Source organism: Lactuca saligna, chromosome 8 (assembly GCF_052625555.1).
Source record: "Lactuca saligna cultivar CGN05327 chromosome 8, ASM5262555v1, whole genome shotgun sequence".
In the NCBI taxonomy this organism is placed as follows: Eukaryota; Viridiplantae; Streptophyta; class Magnoliopsida; order Asterales; family Asteraceae; genus Lactuca; species Lactuca saligna.
The window spans coordinates 35,833,552-35,854,900 of record NC_136424.1 but is presented as its reverse complement, the minus strand read 5'-3'; the positions used below and the strand labels follow the sequence as shown (position 1 = coordinate 35,854,900).

The window sequence follows — 21,349 nt, the reverse complement described above, 5'->3', positions numbered from 1 at the left end:
CATTCGGGAATCTCTAGCGGTTGCAGCTTACCGTGCGGTCGCTGGTGCTCGGCCTTGACCTGCCGACAAGTCAAGCACCTCTCGACGAACCAAGCGACATCCCTTTTCATACATGGCCACCAGTACTCCTTCTTGAGATCCAAATACATTTTCGTAGCACCAGGATGAATCGAGAATTTTGATCGATGTGCTTCCTCCATCAAAATAGTGCGCGCACCGCCCACAAACGGCACCCAAATCCGTCCCTGAAAAGTCATAAGCCCTCGACCATCCGTAACAAATCCTGATACCTGACCTACAACCCGTTCTTTCTTTTGGTGTTCCGGCTTCGCAGCCTCCATCTGAGCCCCTCGAATAATATCCAGGATCGGGGTCAAAACCGTCAATCTCATACAAATATCCCGGATCGGGGCACTATCCGCCCTACGGCTCAATGCGTCGGCTACCACATTAGCCTTGCCCGGGTGGTACAGGATCTCACAATCGTAATCCTTCACCACATCCAACCACCTCCTCTGTCGCATATTTAGATTTGGCTGATCCATCAAGTATTTCAAGCTCTTATGGTCCGTGTAAATTGTACACCGAACCCCGTACAAATAGTGTTGCCAGATCTTGAGGGCAAACACCACCGCCCCCAATTCCAGGTCGTGCGTGGGATATCTCGACTCATGAGGCTTCAACTGCCTCGAAGCGTACGCTATCACATGTCCCCTCTGCATAAGTACCGCCCCCAAACCCGATATAGAGGCATCACAGTATACCACAAAATCCTCCATCCCTTCCGAGAGTGCAAGCACTGGAGCCTCGCACAATTTCTGGCGAAGCGTCTCAAATGAAGACTGCTGCTCCGGTCCCCAAGAAAACGTGACACCCTTCCGGGTCATCCTAGTAAGTGGCACAACGATCTTGGAAAAATCCTTGATAAATCTGCAGTAATATCCAGCCAAACCCAGAAAACTCCTGATCTCGGTGGGCGATCTCGACACCTCCCACCTCAACACCGCCTCAATCTTGGCCGGGTCGACCAATATCCCTTTCTGGTTCACAAGGTGCCCGAGGAACTGGACCTCTCGTAACCAGAAATCACACTTGGAGAACTTGGCATACAGTCTCTCCGATCTCAAAACCCCAAGAATCTCCCGCAAATGTTCCTCATGTTGGTCCCTAGTCCTCGAATACACTAAAATATCATCGATGAATACGATCACCGACCGATCCAGCATCGGTCGGCACACCCGGTTCATGAGATCCATGAATGCGGCCGGGGCATTGGTGAGCCCAAAAGGCATCACCACAAACTCATAGTGCCCATAACGAGTCCTGAAAGAAGTCTTTTGGATATCCTCCTCGCGAACCCTCATCTGATGATATCCCGACCTCAAGTCAATCTTGGAAAACCAAGAGGCCCCCTGCAACTGATCGAACAGATCGTCGATCCTAGGTAACGGATATCGGTTCTTAACCGTCAACTTGTTCAACTCCCGATAATCGATACACATCCGATGGGAACCATCCTTTTTCTTGACGAACAAAATCGGCGCTCCCCAAGGCGAGCTACTCGGTCGAATGAATCCCTTTCCCAACAGCTCCTGAAGCTGCGAGGACAATTCCTGCATTTCCGGCGGAGCGAGACGATAAGGCGCCTTGGCGATGGGCGCCGCTCCCGGAACCAAATCGATACGAAACTCCACTTGCCTCTCCGGAGGCACACCTGGTAGCTCTTCGGGGAACACATCTGAAAACTCGCATATGACCAGAACGTCATCAATCGAATTGGGCCTCTCCGTGGTCACTCGAGTATCCATCACATAGGCTATGAATCCATCACAACCCTGCTGCAAACTCTGCCTCGCCCTGGCCGCCGAACAAAACGCCGACCCACACCGGGTCCCCTCGCCATAAACCGTGAGCACTCCCCCACTAGGGTCTCGAATCATCACCAGCTATCTCTCGTAGTCAATGATTGCTCCAAACTTGCTCAACCAATCCATGCCCACGATAACTCAAACATCCCCCATAGCTATAGGGACCAAGTCTATAGGAAACTCGACCCCAAAAATCTCGAGCACGCATCCTCGAATCACCTCGGTGGCGTATACCGCTCTCTCATCCGCTATAGCAACTCACAGGGGATGACTCATCGTCTCCCGATCGATATCGATGTGCTGGCTAAAAGCCAACGAAACAAAAGACCGACTCGCACCCGAGTCGAATAATACCAAAGCAGACACATGATTCACAAGAAAAGTACCTACGCAGATAGTAGTATAAGCATAATATCTCAGCATAAATGTAAATACATGAAAGAATACATACCGGCCATGACATCAGGCGCCGCGCGGACCTCCTCCGCAATCAACTGGAAAGCTCTCCCACGAGCCTTCGTTGCCTCGGTCTTCACTGGCCGAACCTCAGGAACCCTGGCAGCAGGCGAAGATCCCTGACGAAGCTGGGGGCACTCGACCTTCCGATGGCCAGTCTGGTTGCAATGGAAGCAAACCATGAATCCCTTGGGGCAATCCCTCGCAATGTGCCCCTCCTTGCCACACTTGTAGCAAGCACCCGATCGACATGCCCCCTCGTGACCCTTGCCGCACTTCCCACAAGTGCGGCTCTTCTGACCTCCGGATCTCAAATCAGCGGACTTGGTCCGCTTGGCTGCCGGCTGAGACTGAGCCGGCCGCCGATCCACCCGTTGAGACTCGGCCTCCTCCCTGGCCTGGGTCTTCAACTCGATCTCACGCTTCCTGGCATTCGCCTGAAGCTCCGCAAAAGTCTGATATGACGAGTTCGATACGAACTCCCGGATATCTCTCCTCAGCACTCCCAAATACCGACTCATCCGAGCCTGCTCCGTGGACACCTGCTCGGGGCAGAACTTCAAGCTTGATCCTCTCCCTCCTTTCCTTGCAATGTCCCACAAAATAATGAACAAAAGCCTCCAAACACTCTCACAAGGGCTCACAGACGTATGGGGGCTCTTAGGGTTCAAGGTGGCCGCATATGAGGGCCATAAGGTCCTTTAAATAGGGCTTAGGGCCGGGAAATTAGGGTTTCATTAAACAGCACGGACTCGCCGAGTCCGGACGCGAATCCCCGCCCAAAACCGCGACCCGACTCGGCGAGTTCGACCTCCAACTCGCCGAGTCCCCTCACATAATGTCAAAAATATATGAAATGAAGATCCTGGGGATCCGGGCTGTTACATTTCTCAAGGTCAAACACTCGTGCACGTAATGACGTATGATTTGTTTTGAAACTCTGTAGTATTTTCATTTTATGGTTTAATGTAGTAGCATGAAACTATTTTGTGTAATATTTTGGATAATATGGATTTGGAACGAAATTTGTGGTCTAATATTATTATCATTATTTAAAAAAAATTTGTTTTGTTTTAATTAGAAAAATATGTAGTAGCATGATAATTTTTTTTTCAAGGTTTTCAAGATCGGGATCCTACCTAGGATCGTTTTTGGGTTTGCAAAATCGTAATCGTAAGATCGGGATCGAGATCCTAAGATCCCACAAAATAGAATATAATTCTAATTTATAATATTAATCATAAAAAATATTTCAAACATTTAATTTTTCGTTCAAAAGTTATAAAAACTTTAAAATATTAGTCATAAGTCACAATAAAAATGATAAATGGTAGATTGGTAAAGAGTAAAAGACATAAAATGGTAAAAAAAAATTCATTTGAATTTTTTTTTTTAAGGAAGGTAGGATCGGATCGGATCTCGATCCTACGATCCTACCTACGATTTTACGATCCTACCTGCGATCCTACCCAAAATACGATCCTTTTACGATCCAGATTGTTTTTCATACATAGGATCGTAGGATCGTACTTATGTCTGTTTTGCATCGGGGAATACCGACGTTATACGGGCCTGCTGCTAAAAAGGTTTCTATTAATTTATCATTCAAATTTATTGGATAAAATAAAATACTTTAAATAAATAAATGAAAAAAGTACTAACTTAAATGTTTCTATTTAAAATTGGTTAATCTTAAAGAAAAAATTGTTGCTGCAGGGTTAGACTGATGTTAATTTGGCAAAGGTATTCGTCCAACTCAACCTATACAGCTTCACACAACAATTTTCAAGAAGGCAAAAACTTAAATAGGTTAATAGGTGAGAAAGAAACCAAAAAGCTCTGCCATATTGTATCTCTATTTGTTTAGAGGGTGGTTCGGTGATTATATTTTCGTGTTCTTAAAATTTGGTTGCTCCTTATCCTGTTGATGGATTTTTTGCCCACATGGACGGTTTTGCCCCTGCCACTATTTGGCTCTTGATGTGGTTTGTGTGTCCCTCCAATGTTTTACTCCTGATGTGGAAGGGTTTATATGATTTTGATCATTATTTTGGGATGATCTATATCCTATGCTATTAGATTTTTTTCCCATTATGGACAGTTTTGCCCCTTGCTCCAATTTTGCTCCTGTTGTGGTTTTCTTCCTATTGTCGGCATTGCTCATTGTTTTCTGATTGCTTGTTGTTTTCACGGTGCTTACGGAGAAAGTCATGTAAATGTTTTTTGTTCTCTTTTGGCTTATTGTTTGTTGTTTTTAACTATGTTTTGTAGCTTTTAGTTTTCCTTTTCCTTTATTATAAGCTGCTTTGTTTGTTTCTAGCTTCCAACTATTGTTTATATAATATCTGTTATGTAATATTTTGTTTCTCTTAAGTGCATCAGCCCTTTTATATTTGTTGTTTGTATTTTTTTTTATGATTTTTCCAGATGAGACTCTCTTTTAGTCCAACCATCAATTTGTTACACCAAATTACTGTTTTGCCCTTGCATCAATTTATATTATATTAATTGTTTGTGGTTTAAAAAAATAAATTCGGCTTAATAATTGTGCATAAAAAATGTTTGTGTATTAAAATAAAAGTAATTTAATTAAATTAGAAAAAGAAAAAAAAATAGTGTGCTAGGAGTGTTACCACTCCTTACCAAATGCTAAGATTAGTTGTTAAATGGAGAAAAATAAGGGTTCAAGGATCGATGACTTTGGTTTAGAGTTTGGACTACCGAGAGCAGGCAGTAGGGGGCTAGTAGTTAAATATATATATATATATATATATATATATATATATATATATATATATATATATATATATATATATACAATTATATTTTTATACATATCATCTCATAAGAATGAATTAAACACAGTAGTTAACTAGGGACCAATAATGTTTTTTTATTTTAAACACATACTTTTTATGCATTTTTTTAATACATGGACCATTTCTGTTTATTATTGTAAACAAGGACCATTTATATAAATTTACTTCAACAGGGACCATTTCTTTAAAATATCAACGTAAGTGTGTGTATCTGACTGTTTGTGTGTGTACCAATTTACGTTAAAAAAGGATCATTTATATAATTTATGTTTGAATGAGTACCATTTTTGTCATTGTATACTTGTGTATTTGAATTTTTTGTTTTTGTGAAAAATAAAAGAATATTCATGTTTATAGCAATGTACTTTTAAAATATGGACCATTTATGTAATTTCTTCTTCACACAGGGACCATTTATGTAAGTACTGTTTGTGTGGCTGTTTTAGTGAAAAAAAAATTATTCCCAACTAGAGCAATGTACATTTAAAGTAGATTGTTATAATTAGGTTAAATTTGTCAGTGCTTTTTAGTGCAAATGAAATATACTTATTCCCAACCGAAGGTTTATGAAAGAAAGTCCTCAGTAATTTTTTTTTTGGCTTGTGACTCAAACTCATTGGTGTTGAAGCAATTTGGTGGTTTTATATATTTGGTTTTGGTTTGGACCATTTTGTCCTTATGGATTATTCAGTCTGTTCCCTGCAGATTTTATGTACATAGTTGAAGCAATTGTCGATCTATAATTGTATTTACAATGTTAATTCATGGATACGGATGTACATAGTTAAATCAAATATATTTTGATTCCGGTGTCTATAGGATGTCTATTGGGATGTTAATTTAGCAGCATCCAAATTATAAAATCATAACTTGAAAGAGCGAAAATAAAACAAAGAAGAAGAATCAAATAATAGTTTGCAGGTTTTGATGCTTTTGTTGAAGCTATTGGTCAATAATTTAGTACTAGTAGACTCACGGCCAAAGGGATAATGACTTAAAAGAATAATATATTTTTTGATTTGTATACATTTGGTCACTGATTTTTTCCGTTCGCATTTACCCATTCAACTTATTAAATTGTACACATTCAGTCATTATGACCGGTTATTACAAAAAAAAAAAAAACTATTTTCATATTATATTGTCAACAGTGAGCCCGGGTTAGCCAAGAAAAATGACTTAATATGGTAATATATTTCTCATTTTTTACACATTTAGCCCTTAATATTTTTGTATACATTTAGTCCTTAATATTTTTTGTTTCAAAATAAATCAGTTTTGTTTTTGTACTCATTTAGTACTTATGAATGATTTCTCATGACATTTTATGTGGTACAATCATTGATGAGGGGTTTGGGACTGTTGATGCTTATGTTCATCGTGATCTCGACTGTTTTGTTGCATAGGTCTTGTGTTTTGAAAACCGTAACTTCTTCATATGATATCAGACTTTAATGATCTTTATATCCATGTGTTCATTTTTTAAGTCTACTATAACTTTTGTTAACATACTCCCGTTAAAATGTAATATATTTTTATTTACGATTTTATAAAAAAAACATCCATACATGTATTCATAAAAAATGTATGGATATAAATGTCGTAAGTAAAAATATATTACCTTTTAACCGGAGTAATCTTAACGAAAGTTGTAGTAGACCAAAATACTAACACATGAGTATAAAGATCGTTAAAATTCGATACCATATGAAGAAGTTATGACATTCAAAACGAAAGTTGTGGTCCCGTCCCAGTCGATGAAACATATATAATACCCAAATGTTTCTTTCTTTCATGCACACATACAGATACAGGTGTAAGACAATTTTTTTAATAATAACATATTAAAACACATTTCAGGCATGAGTTTGTTTACATCACTTTCTGCTATTCAATAACCTATTACAGATATCATCAACAAAAAACTTCATCAAAAAACGATGACCATCAGCAACCCAGTCAACACCACCACCAAATCTACACATCGACATCACAAACTAATACCAGCAACCCACACAAAATCTACTACTAATATTAACACTAAACAACATAAATACTACACCAAAACACAAACCCATGACTCAAATGCTTCAACCTACACAACTTTTTTTAGTTAAACACCATATATGTCACCACAAACACAGTAATAACACCAACAATCCCAACACTATACTTCAGCTTCTTAAGTTTGTTGTGCTGGAAGACATCTTCACATATGCTCCTTGTAGAGAAACGAAATGATTTTTAAGATCAGCAACGACATTTGAGATATCCAACTGACCAACACGAACGTCATCGACCTCATGGTTCATTGCATCCAAGTCTCGATTAATTGTCTGACGGAGCTCACAGAACTGGTCTTGGAAGTCCTCCCATATAAAAGACAGTTCCATCTGGGTTTGTAGTGGATTGATGGCCATGTCTTCATTGGTTACACCATTTGAATGATTATCATCCATGTGACGACGGTTGTTTAGAGACCGTTGCATGTCTGATCAAAGACATTTTTGAGTAAACTTAGATACGAGATTTGGGTAATGAAGTTTACAGATGTGCCGTTTTAGGTCAAGGAAGTCTTGATTTTATATGGAGGTGCTTGAACAGTCGATCCTTGCTCCTTACGATTCGCCTTCAATACGACGTCGTTGCGGTTGTTCGACACTTTAAATTCTTGCCATGTCATCGCTTACGTGTTAGGCTAGGTTTATGTGGCAACGTTAACCGGCTACAATAGGTACAAAGGGAATATATTGATAGCTAACAAATACTTCGTTCCCTTATTAAGCCACATAATAAGTTAAGTGGCTAAATGGGTTAACCCTAGAAACATTATAGGGCCTATACGTCATTTTCCATATATATATATATATATATATATATATATATATATATATATATATATATATATATATATACTTTAATAAATTAAAGTTTTTTTTGCCACATATCACATTCTTATTTAATTTTCCAAATGTCATTTTTCTTGTTATTTTGAATTAATTTCTTTTCCACATGTCATTTCATATGTTTTTCTATTTTAATAAATTTCATATAATACTTTAGTATAATAATTCCAATAAATGTAGTAATAAATGAATATCAATTTCATTAATAGATTTACCTTTTTATTTCAAAATTCCCAAATTAAAGTTCATTAATTAATTTATTTAAATTTAAAAGATAAAAAAATCAATTTTAATAATTCATTATTTTTCTTATTTTATTATAAATCCAAAATTCGTAAATATATAGACTTATATATATTTTGTTAATTAACCCATGTAATACATGAGTCTTATACTCTAATAAATGAAGATTTTTTTTGCCATATGTCACACTCTCATTTAATTTGGCAAATGCATTTTATGGTTATTTTGAATTAATTTTTTTCCACACGTTATTTTATGAGTTTTTCTATTTTAATAAATTTCACATAATACTTTAATGTAATAATTATAATAAATGTAGTAATAAATGAATATCAATTTCATTAATAGACTTACATTGTTATTTTAAAATTCATAAATTAAATCTCATTAGTTTATTTTATTTATTTATTTAAATTTAAAAGAAAAATCAATTTTAATAATTCATTATTTTTCTTATTTTTCTTATAAATCCAAAGTTCTTAAATATTTAGATTTTTATATGTAATTTTTTTAATTAACCTCTCCCTATATATATATATATATATATATATATATATATATATATATATATATATATATATATATATTTATACACACACACATTATAATAAATGATTGTTTTTTTTTTTTTTCATTTGCCATACTCTCATTTAATTTGCCAATTGTCATTCGTGGTTATTTCACTAGTATAAAAACGACTTACGGACACACCATAAAAGTTTGACCATATGTATATAGTGACATTTAATTTTTTTCACTGAAAGTGTGACGGAATGTAACGCCATCGTATGAGTCTTATAGTCACTTTAAAATGTAGTGTCAGTATGATATGAAAAAATGTAGTTGTATTATAAAAGTGTGGCTATTGGGTAGGGAATTTTGTTGCTAAAATCAATCATTTTTTGCAATATTGTGGTGTTAAACCGTCAGTAAACACATGTATTTAGTAATTGTAGTGACTGTATATCGCCAACTTACGACATGCATGTTGTTTTAGTATGGTGTTTTACTAATATATTGTCACATAATTTAAAGTTTATTAATACTATTGGTATGTTTTGCAGACATGCAATTACGGTGAACATGATCATGTTCACTAAATGATCACATGTAATTAATTTCATAAGTAACGATTTGCTAATAATTAGTCAGAAAAACAATCTTTTATTGTAACTATTGTTTATTGCATAGAGACACACAATTAAGTAACACATGATCATAAGTATTATAAGAACACACATTTTATTAAAATTATGGATTTAATATTAGCCTACGGTCATATTTGTATTACTTATCATGACCGATACTGTCATTCATACACATTAAATTTTGTAACTATGACAATTTTATATCATTTTGACATATAAATAAGTTTAAAAAATAACCATAATTGATTTATAGACATAATAACGTTTGTACTTGTGACCAATATTCAATTTATTACCATAGAAATTGCTTATTAGTATGACCTATTCTATCGTTTAGAAACACAAACATTGTAAAGGGTGACTATTGTTTATACTATGATCATAGACAATTATTTAAATTGTAGCCAAAAGTATTTTAAAGACACAATTTTTCTAACTATGGTCATCATATATCAACAATGTGAAAAGATAAAAGGATATTGGTATTAATAATAAATCGAATGAAAATAATCCATACATAAGTTCCCTAAATAAATAGTGAAAATTCACTGTTATTAAAACAAATTTGAATTAATTTTTATTCCATTTGTCATTTTATAGTTTTTCTTTTGTATTAATTCCACATAGTATTTATATGCAATAATAAATGCATATTACTTTCCTTAATGAACTTTCATTTTAATTTCAAAATTACTAAATTAAACCTTCATTAATTTCCTTTTTTATTTATCTAAATTATTTGTTTAGATTTAGAGAAAAAAAAAACACTTTAATTTATATAGTTCAATATTTTTCTCATTTTTCTTATAAATTCAAACTTCTCAAATGTTTAGAATTTTATATTTAATTTTTTCTTTTAAATAAACCAATGTAATACATAGTCTCATATCTAGTGTGTGTGTGTGTGTATATATATATATAAAGAGAGAGAGAGAGAGAGAGTTAGGTTCTAATGAAAACAAATATATTTTTTAAGAACTTGAGAACAAATCTTAGCCATTAATCATTTAAAGAAAAGCCATGCTCTATTTTTATTAGTTATGGGTATTTTTGTCAATTGCGTTTTTATATACAAAATCATATCAGCGTTTCATATATTTTATCCTTTATCATCGTATTTCCTCCTCTATCGTTCTACTTTCTATATTTTAAGTTGATTGCTTTTAATTTTAAATGCCAAGATTCATATCCTGGTCTTTCATATAGTTGTCAGAGGCTACCACCTGGTCTTTCATACATATGCCAAGGTCTACATTCCGGGTCTCCATGCAAGCATCGCAAAGACATCTATCATCCTATATAGTATAATGAGAAAACTCACATCAATCCACTGACAAATAATCATATACACACGAGCTATTGGAACTAGAACTCCTCACACTATGCATAGCCAAAACCAAACCTTAATTAACAATTAAGGTCACAATTCATGATTAAAGGTCCAAGTCATAATCTCTTTCTTACTAAGGGTAAAAGACCATTTATCATTCCCTACTTGGCCCAAACAAACCATGACCCGAACCATAATGACCCACGAACCAAAATGGCCTAATATAGAACCCTGGCGAGTACACCTCGCGTACCTCCCCAGTACACACGACATATTGCCCTCCTGACCAATCTCAACTTAATGCTCTTAATGCATTAAGACCAAGTCATCTAATTTCCAGATCTAACTCTAAGAGGATGACTTAAGTCATAAAATTCCTGACTTTATGACTTTGCATGGCTTAATAGAGCCCAACACTAAACTTAGGTTTTCTAACCCATCAAAATGTCAAATAACTTACATAAAAGTGCTTAATTCCTTAAGACTTTATATCCAAAGCTTAGATCTAATTCCAGTGGGTGTCTTAATCAATAAAGTCATCAACTTGATGCCTTTGCATGGCTATAAGAAACCCAAAAAACAAATCTAGCTTACTAATTTCACCAAAAGATCACCAACTCATACATGGTTGGTCCACAACATTAAGATGCAAACTTTATGAATAAAGGACCTCAAAGACATAAAAAAAGGAGAGCCTAAAACTTTTGGAGTAACATTTACTCACAATAACCAACTCATGGGACCAAATATGCTCATATCATCACCCAAAACTAGATATACATTAAAGTGCCATAAAGTTTGAAGCTTTATACCTCTAGAAGATAGATTAAAATGAACAAGGTTTGGATCTACAAGCTCCAAGTCAACAAACACTTCTCTAATGAGCTTCTTCTTCTTTTCCAACATGCACCAAGAATACTCCAAAACACTCTAAGAGCTCAAGAATCTCATAGATGGGGCTAGGGTTTGATATTACATGTTGAGGGGGATTAAGGCTGAATATGGGAAGGGTTCCAAGAGTTAATGATGCTTGAATACGATCCAAACCCAAAAAATTAGGGTTTTTCTCCTGATAACATACGCCCAACATACCTGTTAGTACGCCCAATGTACTAGAGTGATCCCACGTCCTCAGTACGCCCAATGTACTCCCATACTCTTACAACTTAACTTCAAACATCCATAATTATGTCGTTTCAACTCCGTTTTCGATGTTTTTTATATCCACGAAAAGGTCTTAAAGAGCTCTACACTTCTATCTTGTTACTTTTGGCTTACCCCAAGTCGAACTTAAAATCATCATCCTTGTAAGCAGTCTAACACCTAATTCTTCCCGAGTTCACCCTTGGTTCCAAACATGATTCAAGGGACTCAATCCAATTACTAACCTTAACATCCTTCAATAAGGCCCCAAACCATACTTCCTTAGAACCCCAAGGCCTACAGACAATCAAATTACGACCCACGATCCTGAATCACAGAACGGTGTGAAAACAGGGTGTTACAGTTCCACCCCCCAAACATGTTGTAGATTAGACTCGTAAGGGGTTTAGTGCAGCCACAAGTAGTCTTCTTTCACCCAATCATGTTGTGATGGGTTTGTTATCTGATAAGGAAGCAACTAGTCACTGAGTTTCTGATAAGAATGAAAGATGATGATAACCAGACCCCTACATCTGCCGCATGCTGGTGTATTTATGTAAATTACAAAAACAATGTTAAGTGAAAAGAGTGTTGACTTTGTCCCATAAATGGGAAACATGCACACAATGAGAAGTAGTTTTAATTTTCACATTTTTCTTCTTTCTTGTACTCCTATATACCTTCTCTCAAATAAAGGAACCAAAAATATGTATTCCCATTTCTCTTTATTTCCCTTCTACAAATACATATACATGCAATGGAGCTCGTATAAAAAAAGAACCCCTTGTTATAATAAGGTCATTTGGATGCCATTAGACTTGCTACAAGTTTTAAAGATTCTTGTTCGTAGTCAGGAATCGTGCTCTTACGGAACAGAGGAACGACACCAGTAGTACTACCTTAGCCTCATGATATATATTATGATTGTTGTTTGAGCATTGAGATATAAAATATGGTTAGAAGGTAAGAGGTCTTTAAAGAATATTTTTCAAAATTTTCTTTAAAAAATTAGAGTTCATATACAATCAAAAACTGACCAATGGGATTAAAAGTAGCTGTTGGTTCGGAGACTCAACCGACATGAACCTAAACTTAAGATCTGTAAAGACCAATTAGGTAGTTGAAAGTGAAGATCAACCTAAGACAGACAATTTACATGGACCTTGACATATCCGGTCCGGTTTGGGTCTATTTTTCGAGACAGGTCAAACCAGTTTAGGTATTCGCCGTGTCTGAACCTACATTAGAGGCCCAACTTTATTCGGCCCAAGTACAATATAACCCATCTAACCCGGGTAGGGCTCCAGGCCTCCAAAGTCCAACCTCCAAGCTTTCTCCCGATTCACATAATCTACCATCTTGCCGGACCACTCACCAGAAACAGCTACGTCAACTACGTCCTCATTTCGACTCATGTCATTTGCTCTGGTCGGCAACCGGTGAATTCTTCGCTGTCGTCGGTGTTCAATTTGTACGAAATTCCCACTATATACCAGTTTAATATCTTGGGTAATATTTTCAAGCATGGAAATTTGTGTTCGGGATTGAAATGTAAAACATCAAAATTCAGATTGGTTCTTTCTTCAATTTTAATTGCAAAATCACAGAATTGGAGTTACAAAACATACCCTAATGTGTCCCACAACCAAAAACACCATCCGTCAAAGTGATGAGATAAATAAAGATAATGAATATCTCCCGTAAAATTAAATCCGGACATGTTTAATTTGTGTAGGGTTTTCTTTGAATCTTTCTTTTTTCTTGGAGAAGCATGTATCCTTCAAGAGGAAATAACGCGTATGGGCAGCAACAGCAACAGCAACAGCAACAGCAACAGCAGCAATCCTTCTCTGGTCAATCTGCTTATGGTCAAAATGTAAGCTTTGCGATTGAAGGCTTATTTGTAATTATTTCCATATCAATCTTTCATTGGTGAAACATGTAACTTTTGCCCTTAACCTCGATTTATGTTTCTGACTTCTTGATTTGATTTGGGTGAAGTTGGCTCCTGATGGCGGGGCCTCTCAGATGTCTATGGCTTCAAGGCATTCAGCCATGTTAAGTGGCCATCCATCATCTACTGGAACTCATTATGGTGGTCAATATGCTTCCGTGTATGGTGGTTCAGTGGCAATCAGTAGTAGTGCCCTAGAGGTCAGTGAACTTTTAATTTGGGAATTAGTTTTCTTTTCATGGGTTACAGATAATAAAGATTCTGATAAATCTCTATAGCATGTAAAGTATAAACTTTGTAGTCACTTCTGCAGGCATCTGGTGCTAATGCTAGTGGAGCATCTGGTGACTACTCTGTTCTTAGTCAAAAATATGGTCAAAAAGAGATTCCTGGTTATTCACCAGGGGATAGATCCCGGGCAGGTGTTTATCCTGCCCGAGATTTGCAAAATGAGCCTACTGCTCGGTTTGGTGATTCAGTTGCTTATGGTCATCATCAAAATCAGGTTTTGTATCATACTTATATATGTTGGTGGTTATTATATGTTTTAAATTTTCCCTTGATGACATTTAGGGTTTCATCATGTCTAATTGTTTTTGGAATAGGGGGACATATACAGTCACTTGGATGCTGCATCAGCACTACGGAAGGAATTGCTACAGACTCAGACACTTCAATCTTCTTCTATTGAAGGGAGTTCCAGGTAACCTACTTCATAATATATATATATATATATATATATATATATATATATATATATATATATATATATATATATATATATATATGCAGATTTATGTCTTTTAGGTGCTGTTTCTTTTCGACTTTATGGACTTAATGGAGACAAGACTTAATATCGAGAAATATGTAATAGTGTTTCTTTTTGACTTAATATAAACATATGGGCTTAATTGGTTAAATGAGTGTAGGGTGTCTTTATCCATTAGGATTTAGGACCTCATATTTATGCTGCTACCCTCTAACCAAACTCTCCTCTAATAATTTTAGTTCTTTTAAAATCCATTCATCTTCTTAGTTCTTCCCAAGAATCGACCAATTCTCTCTCCAGGGTCCATTTCTCGCCTTCTTCCCTTTTATCACTTTTTAAAAGCCTATTTCTTTTTTTATTTCTTCTTCAAGAATCTTTTTTATTGCTATTAAAACCTATTCAAACCCACAATATTTTGGATTTAACTTTTGTATTTCAACTTATTTGTGTTTAAGTTAAGTTATTATTGATTAATAATGTCAATTTATATAGTTTCTTATCGTGGTCAACCTATAATGATTTTCAAATAAACAGTGAACATCACTTGTAGACAGAAGGGTAAAATGGTCACTTTTTCATATTCAGACTGTTCCTTTCGGTCCAAAAAAGAAACGGTTTTCGTTTATGACAACATTTAATCACTTACTGACTTACTCCAGATGACATCATTATCCATTCAACACTTAATGAAGAAAAAAAAAGAAACAACCCTTTAGTCTAATTGTATATAGTTTCTTGCTTACATTCTCTTTTTGAGATTTCATACCATCTATGTCCCTCTTATGTTCTACTTACCAATGAATGAGGAGCAAGATATGTATCATACTACTTCCTTACTTAGTCTACATGACAATTGACAACCACTTTCTAGTTTCTAAGTCCCCAAACATTTCTGGCAGACAATCTGATTATCTATCAAGGGCAACTACCATTCGTCACACAGGTCAAGAACTTTCGTCTTATACTGGAAGAATGGATGACATGTCACATCATGGACAACAACATGCTCCATCAATCCTAGGAGCAGCTCCACCACGAGACATTGACAATCATGTGTATACTCATACATCTGCTTCTGCAACTTCTGGTTATGGAGTCAGCCTGCCACCTGGCAGGGACTACGGCTCTGCAAAGGGTCTTCATAGCACACCTCAAGCTGCCATGGTGGCACGTGGTGGTTATGCAAGGGTTGATGACAGGGCACAAGGACAAGGACAAGGACAAGGACAAGGACACAGTCGTGAAATTAACCGAAGAGCTGAAGATCTTCATAGGGATGTTTTAAGAGATAGAGAAAGAAAGAGGGAACGTGAACGTGTTTTGGAGAGGCGTGAAAAGGAGAGAGATAGGGAGAATAAACGTGTTATTGAAAAAAAGAGAGAGCGGACTCCACCTCGTGTTGAAGCTTCTTCTTCTTCTTTGCATAGGTGGATGATTGTTGCTTAAAATATAGTTCTCATACGATCTTTTGCAGCCTTCATGACTAACTTGTGTTGTGTTAATCTTGTTATATATGGTGAAGGCGTCGTTCTCCTGCTAAAGAAAAACGAAGAGATTATGTTTGCAAGGTAAAAAAAAAAGGCACATATTAGCTCTTCATCTGTTGTCAAGTTTCCTTTTTCTTCTTGTTCTTGGGTTGTAGGTGGTGAGTTGACTGAATTCTGTATAGCAATCTTCCCCAATTCTGTTCAATTTGGAGTTTTGTACTGAAAAGTACTGTTTTTTTTTGCACCTATCACTCTCATATTGCTATACTTCAAATCCCTTCTCTCTCTTGATTGGCAATGCACTTCTTGGCATTCACTGTTTGTGCTTTCCTTTCAATATTTACCTTCTTACTCTTAGCCCTTCTTTACTTTCAACTTATATTGCTAGCATCTGCTTTCTTCTTCATTGCCCTCTTCCTCCTCCCTTTGTTGCTATTCATTATTGTGGGCTTGTGTTTCATATGTTGGAGGTCATTTATGGAAACAAACAACCTTTCTACCCTTCATTCCATTCATTAGAGACTTGAATTTTTTTGTTGTTCTTGGCATATTCTTTTGACATTCATCTGTCATCAGAATACCCTCTATTCATTTTGGTATTTAATGGGGTCTTCTATACGTGCTGTTGGACCCTTGTTGGCTTCTAGATCATTGGATTATACTGATTAAAGATCGTTTTGGGTGAACTTATTCAAGATTGCTGTTGCGTTCTAATTATCGTTGGGTTCATCTTTCTTGATTGATAAGGACTTGAGCTCTAATGAGATGTGTTTATCGATTGAAAATATCGCTGAGACATATGGCTAAATTGTCAATGCATTGAAAGAAGGAAGATAAGAAGACACTTGAATGTTTGCTTCTTGACTTGTTGTTACTTGTTTGTATTCCTGATAGGTTCAACTACCATTTTGCAGGTTAATTCATCCAGTTTAGTAGATTTTGAGAGAGACTATTTGTCTATTGACAAGCGGTATCCTAGGTTATTTACTTCTCCAGAATGTTCCAAGGTTAATTTTATTTTATACTTTTTTGCATCAACTACTCCTTGTTCTTTTTAGTTGACACTAACTTGAGTTCTAAATTGCTACAGGTGATTGTTAATTGGTCAAGGGAGAATCTTAAAATTCCTTTGAATGTTCCTGTCAGGTATGTTGCATGTTCTTTTCTTATATCGTTTCTCTGATTTGGAATTTGGATGTATTTTGTTATGCATTCTATAAAGAATAAAGATCACCCAAAAATATCAACAAATTGTTGTTTCTGTTAAAACAGTTTTGAGCATGATTTTGTTAAAGATGATACAGAAACTCAGCAGAAAGAGACATCCATTACAACAATGGTTGATGATCCTGTAAAATCAGAGCACACCCGGTGGAATGCAAAGGCATATTATATATATTTTCTCTCAGAGATTTCTGACTTGAGTTAATTTCTGATACTAAAAATGTAAAATTTCTTTTGCTTATATTGTTCAGATTGTATTAATGAGTGGACTCAGTCAAAATGCTTTGGAGGAGCTATCATCTGAAAGAGAATATGAAGATCGAATTCCCCATTTTTGCAACATGATTAGGTTTGCTTGTCTTAAAAGTGGGAATACTTTCAAGGCAATTGGAGGCTTTTGGGAAACCACAGATGGCAATGATCCTTCAGTTGACAAATCCACTCTTGTTCATACTGCTCTCAGGTTTGTTTATGCATGATAAATTTTACATTTCCCCCCCTACAGATTTCTAATATATACTGTGTAGGTATGCCAAAGACCTCACAGGACTTGATTTGAAAAACTGCCAACATTGGAATCCTTTCCTTGAGGTAATCCATTATTATTTTGAAAGTTTATCTAATTAATTAAACTTTCTTGTTATCTAATCATTTGATTATGTTCATTTTTGCAGATTCATTATGACCGAGTTAAAAAAGATGGAATATTTAGCCATAAGGAGGTCACAGTACTCTATGTTCCTGATTTATCAGATTGTTTACCTTCAGCAGATGCATGGAGGGATCAATGGGTTTCACACAAGAAAGCTATTGCTGAGAGAGAGCATCAACATGCTCTTAAAAGAGAGGTAGACTATTACTGCTTCATATTTTACATATATATTTAAAAATAAATTAAAAAAAGGACAGATGATACTAATATATTGTTACAATCTATTGAAACTAAAAGTTGTTTCTTCATCATATGTTTTGGTTTATATAGATTGCTCGAGGAAAGAAGGAAGGCTTGAAAGGTAACTAACTTATTGATATTATCATACCTGAAAGTTATTTATTTTTATAAAAATGTTGTAAGTTTACCTTTTTATAACTCTGTTGATTCTGCTTAGATAAGGAACCTGGGACACCCAAAGATCTGAAGAAGGATGCAAAATTAGAAAAAAAGAAAGTGTCTGAATCTGATGAGTCAGCATCAAAACTTAAAGAAATGGCAAAAGATAAAGTCAAAGAACCTGAAAATGAGGGAGTTCATATCAATATAGAGAAGAAAAATGTGGTTGAGACACCTGGCGAAGGGAATAACTCTGTAGAAAAGAAAACTGGTAGTGGAAAAAAGAAAATCATTAGAAAAGTTATAAAAAAGAAGGTTGTTAAAAAAGATAAAGCAGGAGACACAACCAAACAAACTGATACATTATTAGATTCCAAGAAAGCGGGAGAGACTACTACAGAGACAGAAGCTGCAGGTCAAAGTCAAAGTCAAAGTCAAGGTCAAGGTCAAGAGTCAACTGGTAATACTCCTGCTGTGAATACTCCTACAAAAAAGAAAGTTATAAAAAAGGTTCCTGTGGTGAAATCTGTTAAGAAAGAAGATGTAGGGACACAATCTGAAGTGACACCTGTCAAAGAGAAAGAGAGCTCTGAAATCAAACCAAAGAGTGCAGATACAGGAAGTCTTAAAAATGTGAAAAAAACTGTAAAAAAGAAAATAATAAAAAGGGTTGTGAAAAAAAAGGTTGTTGCTAAAGATAAAGTGGCAGATAAACCAGAAGTAACTATTGAGGAGGAACAAAGTGTTGCCCCTGAGCAGAAAAAAGATGAAACTGAAAACAAGGGTGAAAAGAAAGGTAAAATGGGTTCCAAAACGAAGGGTATTATCGTCCAGTCTGACAATAATGAAAAGCTGGAAACTGAGGAGAAGTTGAAGGAGGGGAAAGTGAAAAAAGAGAAGGATGTTAAAGGTGAAACAAAGGGTAAAGAAGTAAAAGATAGTAAAAAGGATGATGAGGTTCCTAGACACCCTGGGTTGTTTCTCCAAACAAAAGAGAGCAATAAAGTATGTGATTTTAATTTTTAACTTATGTATTATTTCCATTTTGAAAATTAGGGCAAATTGCAATGAATAATGTATTTTACATTTTTACCCTTTCTGTCACAGTTTCGTTCATCTTCACTTTCACTGGATTCCCTCTTGGATTATGATGATAATGATGTTGAAGAATCAACATTTGAGGTGAGTAACTCGGCTTTATACAGTTGTTATTTATTTTGTGAATGATTATCGTATTAAATTCTTTATACTTAAAGTAAAATAATTATTTGATTACACTCTTGATTTACATTTGCAGTTGTCGTTATTTGCTGAAACATTTTATGAAATGCTTCAGTATCAAATGGGTTCCAGGATTTTAGCATTTCTCCAGGTTTTGGTTAAAACAATAACAGTTAATGATGGACTATTTTTATTCCCATTTTTTTTATTTCTTGTATTGTTTTTTGTATTACAGAAGTTGCGTATCAAATTTGTGGCTAAAAGAAACCAGAAAAAGAGACAGTTGGAAGAAGTTTCTGAGAAGGAAAAAGTGAAAACATCAAAGCGTTTGAAAAGTGATGATTCTGAAGTAAAAATCAAATCAGTTGAAAATGAAGTTTTAGAAAACGATGAAAAGAATATTCCAAAAGTGGAAAACATGGTTACTGAAAACACAGAGAATACAAAATCAGATGAAGATCTTGAAGAAGATGAAGATATGACAGATGCAAGTTCCAGAGATAACACAAGGAATGAGAAAACTGACATAGATTTGAAGTCCAAAAACATAGTAAAGAATGAAGAAGAGGAAGAGGAAAAGGTGGATTTAAAAAAGAAAGAAATAATCGACAAGGAGCTTTTACAGGCATGTTTTTTTTAAAAAAAAAAAAAAAATCTCATTGTTGTAATGTTTTCTTGAATTAATTCTCATTCTTATTTTTTAATTTGAAACAGGCTTTTAGGTTTTTTGACCGAAATCGAGTTGGTCACATTAGGGTAAATTTGCTAATTAATAATATTTCAGTTCCATTATTGTCATGTTTAAAGGAAGTAAGAAATTAAATATTGAATTTGTTTGTCTTTAGGTTGAAGATATGCGGTTGATCATACATAATTTGGGGAATTTCTTGTCTCATAGAGAAGTCAAGGTAATATATACACAATCCATCATAATCCAGTAGAAAGCTGTTTAAGAAAAAGGAGAATATTTATAAACAGAATCACAAAAAAGACCAAAATCGAACAAAATGACTTTGTTTTTTCTTTACTTTTTACACAAATGTTTTATCCCTGACTTGTATTCATGTGTTAGGAACTTGTACAAAGTGCATTGCTAGAAAGCAACACTGGGAGGGACGATAGAATTCTGTACAATAAGCTGGTGAAAATGACTGACATTTGAAGTGATAGATTGATGCTTTTTTTTTTTTTTTGGTGACATTTTTGCACTCTTGTGTAATTGGAAGGCATTTGCTTTTGGATGTATGTATGATGTTTTGTAGACATGTAACATATACCCAATTGATATGCGAAACTTGCTAGTGTTATTGATCAAGTTAATAATACATAAGAGTTTTATATAATTATACACTCAGGAGTTTTGAGTTGCTTTAATTTGGTTTTGTTTGCTGTCTAGAATGAAGCCTCAAACTCCCTCTTTTGTGGTTAGGAGAGTTTCAGTCTTTGTTCATGGTGTTTGTTAGATGCTAATGTTATAAATTTTTACTTCTACACAAGTTGATTAATCAAAATCAAAGCTATTGACGTGTCAATAGTTTTGCAAAACAGAAGTTTTAAATGTGCAAAAGATCAATATTTGGTAGCAAACGCCTTTCCTTCAAGATGTAGATCTTTTACAAGGCACTTTATTTATTTTGTGCAAACCAATTGTTTTGTGGGATGTCACTTCTTTAGGGTTGGGTCCAGGAGATGATTCTCGTATGATATCTTATTATCTCATACCAACAGGT

At 35.2% G+C, this 21,349-nt stretch overlaps 1 protein-coding gene across 6 annotated transcripts; it reads left to right on the top strand.

The window, feature by feature from the left end:
- The first annotated feature begins 13,229 nt into the window (after window positions 1–13,229).
- Window positions 13,230–20,969, top strand: LOC145012976 (protein SHORT ROOT IN SALT MEDIUM 1-like). Of its 6 annotated transcripts, none has more exons than XM_078971768.1 (21): window positions 13,230–13,384; window positions 13,649–13,789; window positions 13,915–14,067; window positions 14,181–14,372; window positions 14,473–14,570; window positions 15,536–16,063; window positions 16,159–16,204; window positions 17,038–17,130; window positions 17,214–17,269; window positions 17,396–17,507; window positions 17,599–17,810; window positions 17,875–17,938; window positions 18,022–18,195; window positions 18,330–18,360; window positions 18,457–19,403; window positions 19,506–19,580; window positions 19,696–19,770; window positions 19,855–20,244; window positions 20,334–20,375; window positions 20,465–20,527; window positions 20,692–20,969. In XM_078971768.1, exons 2-21 carry the CDS (start codon window positions 13,685–13,687, stop codon window positions 20,779–20,781), a joined length of 3,546 nt encoding a protein of 1,181 aa, XP_078827894.1. In that variant the 5' UTR covers window positions 13,230–13,384; window positions 13,649–13,684; the 3' UTR covers window positions 20,782–20,969. The 6 variants fall into 6 exon arrangements, with proteins under 6 accessions (XP_078827894.1, XP_078827890.1, XP_078827893.1 ...); XM_078971764.1 differs by having other exon boundaries at window positions 14,169–14,372; XM_078971767.1 differs by having other exon boundaries at window positions 13,234–13,422; window positions 13,684–13,789; window positions 14,169–14,372.
- Window positions 20,970–21,349: the final 380 nt, after the last annotated feature.

What these genes read in the sequence shown, in the direction of transcription:
- LOC145012976 (XM_078971764.1), top strand. Translation starts at nt 13,685, where the DNA reads ATGTATCCTTCAAGAGGAAATAACGCGTATGGGCAGCAACAGCAACAG. An exon ending in GAAGAGATTATGTTTGCAAG is followed by an intron (nt 16,205 to 17,037) that starts GTAAAAAAAAAA and finishes ACCATTTTGCAG; the next exon opens with GTTAATTCATCCAGTTTAGT. An exon ending in CTTCTCCAGAATGTTCCAAG is followed by an intron (nt 17,131 to 17,213) that starts GTTAATTTTATT and finishes AAATTGCTACAG; the next exon opens with GTGATTGTTAATTGGTCAAG.